General features: G+C 32.6%; 1 protein-coding gene across 1 annotated transcript in view; it reads right to left on the reverse strand.

The window, feature by feature from the left end:
* Positions 1 to 9,898, reverse strand: part of PIGK (phosphatidylinositol glycan anchor biosynthesis class K) — a 132,446-nt gene that overhangs the window by 83,786 nt on the left and 38,762 nt on the right. The window contains exons 4-8 of the mRNA XM_059135731.1: positions 9,761 to 9,896; positions 8,096 to 8,207; positions 5,138 to 5,234; positions 2,651 to 2,768; positions 1,713 to 1,823 (exon numbers count right to left, since the gene is read on the reverse strand). Of these exons, the coding sequence (XP_058991714.1) occupies positions 1,713 to 1,823; positions 2,651 to 2,768; positions 5,138 to 5,234; positions 8,096 to 8,207; positions 9,761 to 9,896 (574 nt within the window). The remainder of the gene's footprint in view (positions 1 to 1,712; positions 1,824 to 2,650; positions 2,769 to 5,137; positions 5,235 to 8,095; positions 8,208 to 9,760; positions 9,897 to 9,898) is intronic.

The raw sequence follows: 9,898 nt of genomic DNA on the forward strand, positions 1-9,898 counted from the left end.
AGCTCCTAATATTGTACTCTGAATATAACTGATACCCAACAAATTCCCTATACACACATAATCCAACAGAATAGGTATTATTCCACAACATCTTAAGATATATTGAATCAATAGAATATTTAACTTCAAAGTAGTGGATCATTCTTACTGAACAAGATTAAAATAACCATCATTCAATTAAAAAAACAGAAGTAGGGAACAAGATATTAGTGAGGAATGTTTATTAAAACTGTACAGCAATTGTGGGATAAAATAAACACTTAAAAAAATAAGTTTCTTCAGTCTTTCCTATATGATTTCAAAGAAGTTATTTTTTTAAAAAAATCCATTAGACATTTGAAGTGTGAGGTGCATATATTGTAAACTTTTGAGACAGTATGTCACGTATTAAATAAAATGTACAATATATAATTAAAAATGGGAATAAATCTAAAAACTAAAGTAACTAGAATTTAGGTGACTATAGTTTTCTTACAAAGTAGTACTGTAACAAGTTCACATTAAGATTTAACAGGCATCAAATACATAATCTCCAAAATGTAGCAAGTAATCCTATGTTATCAAATATAACAGCTTATAACAGTGATTTTTAGAATTTTGCAGAACTTCTTTAATTAAAAAAATTATCTAAAACATTTCTATATGATAAAAGAGATCAATGCAAAGCTGCTTGGCTGATATGTGAGTTCCAAGCCCAGTCTACTTAGACTCCCTTTCATTCTGAAGCTCCATGAAGGCAGAGACAGTACCTGTCTCCTTCACTAGGATAGAGCCAGTGGCTGGCACTTAGCCCAAACTCAAAAAATGTTTATGAATAAAAGAACAGGGTATAAATTAATGAAACAGGGTAAGTCATAGATGCTCAGTAATTATCCAATATAGAATCACTATTTCAAGCTTTTTTATTATGTCTACTTTCAATAGCAACTTCAAAGTAGATTTATTTAAGGATACAAGAAGCACAGAAAAGCCAGGGGAAAAAAACTGAACTAAAGTTCAAGAAACCACATCAAAACACTGTACTAGGGCACCTGGGTGGCTCAGTCAGTAAAGCGTCTTCCTTCAGCTCAGGTCATGATCCCAGGATCTGGGATCAAGCCCAGAATCAGGCTCCCAGCTCTGCAGGGAGCTTACTTCTCCCTCTGCCTCTGCCCTTCCCTTTGCTTGTGTTTTCTCTTTTGCTCACTCTCTCAAGTAAATAGATAAAATCTTAAAAAAAAAAACAAACACTGTACAAGAAGTTGAAGGATGGACAAAAAAAAATTCTCCCAAGAATGCCCTATTACTCACACTTAGTAAGTTCAAAAAAAGCAGACTACAATAAATGGTAGACAAGAGAAATAAAGCTCTGAAAAACTTATTTATCTTACTTAAATTCCAACAGGGAAGAACTATGGGAATATTCCTGGAGGAGGGAGGATCTGATTTGACACCAGAAGTGTAGGTAGAATTTCAGTGGATGAATCTAAAAAAGTACATTTCTGGTAGAGAAAAGAGCATGAGCAAATGAATGAAAGTAACAAGTTAAACAGGCTAAACTTTAGGCCTCCTACAGTAAAAAGAGAGAGAGATACTATAGAGGGAGATTCAAAACAGTTTAAAAGGCTACTGTTCAAAGTAAGAAACAAGATCCTGCCAGTACAGGGAATAAAGGACTTCACTTATCAATTAAGCATACCTATGTGCTTTAATCAAATCAAGGAAATACTTACAAGGTCATTCATATTCGTTTGGCTAGCTGGATTAATTTCTTCCAAAAATTCCAAGACATAAAATGTGTATCTATCCATAAGGTGGACTCCAATTGCAGGATCGGGTTGATGCTATGAAAAAACAAAGCATATACAATGGCATATTATTCAGCCAGGAAGAAAAGAAAAGAAAAGAGAAAGAGAAAGAAAAGAAAGGAAAGAAAGAAATCTTGCCATTTGTGGCAACATGGATGGATCTTGAGGTCATTATACTAAATGAAATACATCAGAGAAAGACAAATACCATATGATCTCCATTATATGTGTAATCTAAAAACAATGACAAGAACAAAAACCAACCTTATAGATAACAGAGAACAAACGGTGGTTGCCAAAGATGAGAGGCGGAGGGTAGACCAAATGGGTGAAGGGAGCCAAAGGGACAAACTCCAGTTATAAAATAAATAAGACATGGGATATAATGTATAGCATGGTGGCTATAGTTAATAATACAGTACTGCACATTTAAAAGTTACTAAGGAAGTACACCTTAAAAGTTCTCATCACAAGAAAGTAAAATTCTTTAACTATGTATGGTGCCTTTTTTTTTGGTCTGATGATAAATGTTAACTAGACTTAATATGATTATTTTGCAATATATACAAATATTGAATCATTATGTTGTACAGCTGAAACTAACACAATATTATAGTCAATTATACATTTTTATAATTATTTTATAATTTTTTTAAAAGCAAAGCAGAAAAAAGAAGTATATGTCAAACAACATCATTATAAGAAAATGTTTTAAAAGCAATCAAAATTTCCTTCTGAGGTATTAAAATGTCTAGGAATAATGTGTATATATATATACATATTCATAAAGCACATAAGTGATTTCCAAAATAGCTACATATTCCAAAGACAATGCAGTTTACAAATGGGAAATATGCACCTACCGAGAGTGAATCTTCTCCCACTTGGCTACTAGCTAAAGCCATTATGTTAGGAGAATAGAATCGTTCATACATGGATGCTCCTTGACAAGTATCAATAATAAACAGTAACTCGTTGTAGCTGAAAGAAAAGTGGTACTATCTTTAACATGAATAATGCTGTTAATCAAACATTAACTAATATTTTTACATTACTTGCATAACATAAGATGTTTAAGTCATATCTTAGTCATTTTATTAGTTAAAAATTTGCAAGTTTTCAGAATTTCCAACACAAATTTGACATTAGAAATATTAAAGCTAAAATCTTGTCCAAGAAAACAACCTCAACAGGTTGTACCACATAGTGGCTGCCCCAGTTATTTCCCCTTCCCTTATCTTGGCCACATGACTCAGAATCCAAATGAATATTCAATACAAGAAAAATTTATTTGGCACCCAGGCTGTCCTAGAAAATGAGTCAGATTCAGGAAAAAACATACAGGACTTAGTCACCATACTCAAAAAGCTTAAAATCTAACTGGAAAAGAGACACATAAACATTAACCAAATGGAATGTGGTCAGAATCACAAATAGTTACTAGAGCCTATAGCATGTAACCCTTAAGCTGGGGATACAGCAGTCCCTGACCTCACAGAGCTTAGAGTCTAATAAAGTCAAAGTGCTCTAACAGCACTGAGAAAAGAAGAGGGGGGACTGTAAAGAAAGGCAGGTCAGAAAAAGGTGATGCCTGGCCTGGGCAATGAAGGGTAAGTTATTTTAACTAACAAAGAAAGGAACAGCACATTCCAAGAAAGGAATAAGGTTCTACTAAGGGAACTAAATTTGAAAAAGTGTAATTGTTTTAGAAAAGGGGAATAGTACTATATAATGAGAATTTTCAGTAGATTTGGGGAAATGGAGGAAATTAGTTTCAAAAAGGTATGGTAGGGTCAATCTATGTACTACCTAATATGAAGTACGGATCTCATCCCTGTTAAGTCTGAGGAAGCCAAACAGGGTTTTTTCAAGTGAAAATAACATAATCAGCTATGTATTTTAGAATGAGTTGCCTAGCTGGTGAAAGTAGGGAGCAGATACATTTCTCAAAGGTTTCTCTCAGACACCTGATCTAGGTAAACAGCTAACATTGCACCTAGAAAAGAAAGTGAGCGCTCTGGAGCCAAAATATCTAAGCAGATGATAAAAGGAAGAAGTCATATGATGTATTTGTTCTGAGAAAAAAAATCTGTGGATGCCCCTGAGGGTCAGAAACATCTACAGTTTTGAGGGGCAGTACAGTAAAATGACTGGAGCACTTAGGAATGAGTCTTAGTGCTGGACTTACTAATTGTGTAAAATCTGGCAAGTTAATCTATTTATGTCTCAATTTACTCATGTGTGAAAATAGGAATAATAGCAGTATCTACCTCATGGGGTTGTTATTGATATTAAATAAGACACTATATAGAAAACAGTGCCTAGTACCTCGTATATATCCAGTAAATGTAAACTATGAATAAGATAAAACCAGTACCCAGCAAAAGCTTCCCTTCAACATTTCTATTTATTCTGCTTATGCATATAATTCAATATTTACATTTAATTGCAGCAAAGTTGTATACACATTTCTCTTTTCCACTATATTTTAAACACTGCAAAGGCAGAATATGTATCATATTCCTTTCTGCACCATGTATTTAGAAGGTAACCTGTAAGTGGATATTGAAGGTAACCATGTTAAAAGCATTTCCACTGCTTTATATTCACTTACATTCATATGACAACTTTCAACTAGAGAGGTGCTTACCATGAATCACTAACAATATGTCATCCTTAATGTGAGTTAGGCTATAAATATTATATTAATCATCATCTCAGCATTTTTTCCAAAGAAGTAATAATGTATTGTTATCATGTGGAGAGTCAGAGAATGTACAAAAAGTAACAACAGGCTGAAGCAGGAAAATAAATATACGTTCACAATCCCCCTACATAAAGGGAAACTTGATGGGTAGTACTCTAATTTCCTCCAAAAACATTGCTAAATAACAGGGAGATAGTCTTAAGAGGTTAATTTGTTTTTATGCTCTTTAATAACACTGAGGTTTCTTCTAAAAATAGTTCAGTAGAAATAACAAACATAGATCTAGTAGAGTAGAAGAAGTTACATTAAATTAAATTAAAATCTCATGAAATAGGATCTACAAATCTACTAACCATGGAAAAACCAGGTACTAATTTATCTTACGAAAAGTAGTCATTTGATGGGGCACCTGGGTGGCTCAGTCATTAAGCATCTGCCTTCGGCTCAGGTCATGATCCCAGGGCTCTGTGATCGAGCCTCACATCAGGCTCCCTGATCAGCAGGAAAAGCCTGTCTCTCTCTCCCACTCCCTCTGCTTGTATTCCCTTTCTCACTGTCTCTCTCTCTCTCTCTGTCAAATAAATATATAAAATCTCAAAAACAAAAAAAAGAAGAAGAAGAAAAGCAGTCATTTGCTAATTACCGTCTTTTTTGCCACATTTGCTCAAAAGCATCTGCAAGTTCTATGTTGGTAATTTCTTCAGAATCTTGAAATTTCAAGAAACCATTTCCACCATGTCCTTGTAGGAAGAGTTAAAAAGATCAAATATATGCATTTTTAAAATGCAAACTACATATATCCAGATATAAACATTTACTTCATTCATGGCAATATTTTAGTATCACTTGTTATTTTTATACTCTAAAATGAAAAGTACTATGAAAACAAAAAATAATTTTCTATTACAACCAATTAAAAATAGAATAATGATTGACTATGCAAAAAATAGCAGATATAATACCTTCATAAATTCTTCTATCATTCCATTCTATAAAAGCACATTTATATTTTTGCACTGGCTCCATTATTATGTCAGAAGTGAGTTTCTATAGATAAATAATTTCTCAAAACCAGGCAAACATTTTGGTGAGAAAGGAGTTGCAAATACTAACTTGGTCCCAATAGTATGCTAGTATTATTCAGAGTATACTTGGAATGCTATACTACTGAAGTGTTGTTCTCACATTTAAATTAAAGTTTTTACTACTATCAACAACTGTCCCATGAGAGCTGACCAGAAGACTGTGACATTTAGAAAGCATGGATATAGCCAGTCTGTCTGGATTCAAATGCTAGCTTTGTCACTTAATGACTGTGTTAACTTAGGCAAGTAACTTCATCTTTCTATGCCTCAGTTTCCCTAGCTGTGAAATAAGAAATATATCAGCACTGTCATTAGCATGCATATAAAGATCCTTTGTGTGAATTTTTTAAAAAGGTACTTCCCACAGGGCATCAAAGTAGAAAAATCTTTTTCAGTGGCCCCTCTGAATATATCCAGTTCTGTGAACTCAAAAGTGATTAGTAGTTATGTCTCTTTGGGGAAATATGATACTTCTTTCTTCCATTAGAACAACTCTATGGCAGGGCACACATTTTACTATATGCAAACATATACTAGATTGCAGCTCCCACTCAACCCCTAGCCAAACACTTAGGTGCAGTGCACAACCCACATAACTATATACAACAGCACCTAAGTCTTTGGATTGCTGTAAGGATGAAATAAATTCATATACACATTGATTTTTATTGATTGCCTGAGGTACAGTAAGCCTCATTAATGGCTAGTGCCATTATCATCTTATTGTAATTGTCAGCCCTCCTACTCTCTTACATGGGTTGGCAAATTTTCTGTAAAGGGCCAGGTAATAAATGTTTTAGACTTATGGGCTACATGGTCTCTGTTGCAACTACTGGAATCTTGACACTGTAGTGTAAAAACAGCCACAGACAATATGTAAAACAAATGGATACAGCTGGTTCTAATACAACTTTATTTCTAAAACAGACAATCTTCCATGGGCCATAGTTTATCAAATTCTGTCTTTGACTATTGGAGTTTCTTACACACTTGGACTTATCCTGAAAGAAGATCCTTAGATTTAGAAAAAAAAATTGTATGTTTAGTTTAGTACATCAGATAAAGCTAAACTATAAGACTGTACTTCATAATATTTGCCACAAAAGCTTGGCATTTTCTTATAACTGTCAGATAAACTAAAGTGAAAATTTTCCTGACTTAGCTCTGCTAAGTTAATTTATAAAGTTTATAAATTCATTGAATCTGAAAAGCTGTAAGTAAATGCAAAATGATAGACAAAGAAATGTAAATCACCAAGTAGAAGTCAGTAACCATCCTGCTGTGTGACATCTAAAAACCATTCTGCAAATGTTTTATCATCAGTTGAATGGAATGCCCTCCAAAAACATTTTTAAATACAGTTTGGTCAACATTCATACTTACCGAATACTACCATAAAACACAGCACTGGAAATAAAAAGGTGAAAACCCCATTATCAATGACATCTTGGGAAGAAAATGACAAAATGTAAAGAAGGCAATAAATAGCCAAACAAGAAAGTAGTAAGTTAAATGCTCATATAGAAACTACAGATTAACATGGGAGTGAGAGGAGAGCCTAAACCAACCAGGGAGATAAGCAGTGTCTCTCGGCAATTATAATATATATAGCAAGACACTTCTGAAGGAAAAAGGAGGCACTATTACATTAGGATAATAGGTGTAAACTATCACTGTCCCAGGCAACTAGAGATACAGGTCACCATAGACTTGCAGAGGAAAATCAGCAAAGGAGGTGACTCCAGAACTAAGACTAAAAAGATAAGGAATAATCAGGTAGGCAAAGTGAACTGAGAAGACATGAATAAACAAGGGCAATAGCTTAAGCAAATGTTTGTAGAGAACAGAAACAGTCCTAGAAGAAAATGAAAGAAAGTACAGGAACTAAAATGAAATAAATAAGATCACTAAATATAACATATATTATTATACATTATATATTACATCTATAAAATAAATAAATAATAAAAATAACTAATATTATTAAGACTTTATCTCCAGTAGTCCTCAAAGTATAGACAAAAGACCATAACAGCTTATATGTGGGGAACATATTTAAAGTGCAGTTTTATAAGCCCCACCCTGGACCAAACCTAAATCAGAATTTTAAAGACCTGAGTATCTGCATTCAAATAATCCTTATACATACTAAAATTTAAGACTCCATCAACAGGAAATCATTGTAAAGCTTTATGCAGAGGAAGGACAGATTTATAATTTTTATTAACTACTTTAGTAGGATGATTAAAAGGAGACAAAACTGAAGGCAACAAGGCTATAGCAGAGTTATGAAATAAAAGGTGATAAGCTGTACCAGGGTAATAGTAAAAAAAAAAAAGAGTGAATACATCAAGGGACAGTATAAAATGTTATGCTGTCTCCAATTATTTCAAGCCGTCTTATGAGAAAAGAGAACTACAAAACAATTTTAACCAAAATTCATTTAAGGTGTTTAAATATCTTTCCATGAAGATGGATACATATTCTATTTCTAAATACCTAAATTCTCAAATTACCTGTCATATAAATAAGAATATTGCTCCTATCATCAGAAAGAAGACGTTTTGACCGAGGAGTACTAGGAGGGATTCTGCCAGTTAATACCCGTAAAAAATTCTCCACAGTTACCTGGAAAAAAAAGAAGAAATTGGGATGAAACAGAATCAGGGGAAACATGATAATTTTTTTTCCCAAAAATGTTCCTTCTTCTTTCTATATATTATTCAGCATAAAGTGAAATATAACTCAATTAAAATATATTTATTTAAATATATGCCTCAAAGTTAACTTGCTTCCATTAAATATAACTGCTAATAAAACTACCCTGGGAAAAATCAGTTAATTAAATTTAAAACTTCAAACAAGCAAAAGTATTGCCTAAAATTTAAAAATTATTGTCTTCATAGGTAATTCTTTGGGAAGATACAAAATAAAGAAACTCATAAATAAATTCAGCAATATTGTAACTATTGCAGTTGAAAGATAGGTCCATAATAAATCATAAAAATAAAACCATAAGGATAGTTCCACAAATAATCCCCAAATTGTGTATCTTTGATTTTTCAATGTATTTTATTACTTAAATTTTGTTAAGGGTATCTTCAACATGTAAAAGATTGATCACACTTTAAACAAAATTTCCCACCCTGGAATTTGTTGAACTTTTGGATTCTTTGAAATCATATTTAAAATTATATTACGCAGATCTAAATTTAAAAAACGGAAAATTTATCTAGCTTTCTTGTTCAACTTTTCCCTAGATCACGAGTATATAAATATGTGCATTTGAATGTGTTTCTGTGCATGTGTACCTAATACTTGGTTTAATTTTTTCCCAGAAAACAGCAAAATGCTAAGTATTTTAATAGGACTTCTTTTTGGTTTATATTTTATGATGACTAAATCAACAAGTAGTCCAACATTCATCCACATTTAATTACTGAACAAACATTTCTGAGTGCCTTCAAATGCAATAGGTACTTGGTAGGCATAAGATACATAAGATATAGGCCATGCCCTCAAGATGCTTACAGGGGGAGGCGATAGATATGACTTTAAAATTGCTTTGAAACAGGTCTGGGTACACAGAAAACTCTTACTTTTGGTAAAAGGCGAAGGATTATTGAGGAAGACTTCACCAAAGAAGATTTCAAATTTTAAACATCTTCACTATCTATTAAATTTAAAATAAAGTTTCAAAAGGAAAAATATATAATGCCATTTTTCAAATTTATACTTTAATTTTTAATCATATGCATAAAAACACTGGAAGCATATTAAAAGTGATTACCTCTAAGCAGTGGAGATATGGGTGAGCTTTTTGTTAATTGTTTTAATTTTTCCTCAATATATATACTAAATATACAAAATTTGTAATTTTAGGTCAAATCTGAAAGATAATGTATTTACTGTAAAAAAAAAAGTTATGAAACCTCACTAAAATATTCTAACATAAGAGCCAAGATAAAGTTATCCTATCCCAGATACATATATGAAATGTTCACGCTGTGTTCGTTTTACTCCTGTATTGTTTCCTTAATATGAACTCCAGAGACAGAATTACATCAAGGCTTCAGTGACAATTATGCACAAAGTTTAAAGAAAATATTATACCATTATTTTAGAGTTTAAAAGTAATGATAACTACATTTCAAAAATGTTGTTAAATCAAACAATGTTACCTCATAACTTCTATAATCCACTTCCACATCATCTCCATACACATTTAGTTCCATATTCTTGTGACTAAACACTGTAGCTGGTTTGGGATTTCTAGGATTGCATGCCATATCGTCTGCAAGCATCAGAACAATGTGACT

This window comes from Mustela lutreola, chromosome 10 (assembly GCF_030435805.1).
Source record: "Mustela lutreola isolate mMusLut2 chromosome 10, mMusLut2.pri, whole genome shotgun sequence".
In the NCBI taxonomy this organism is placed as follows: domain Eukaryota; kingdom Metazoa; phylum Chordata; class Mammalia; order Carnivora; family Mustelidae; genus Mustela; species Mustela lutreola.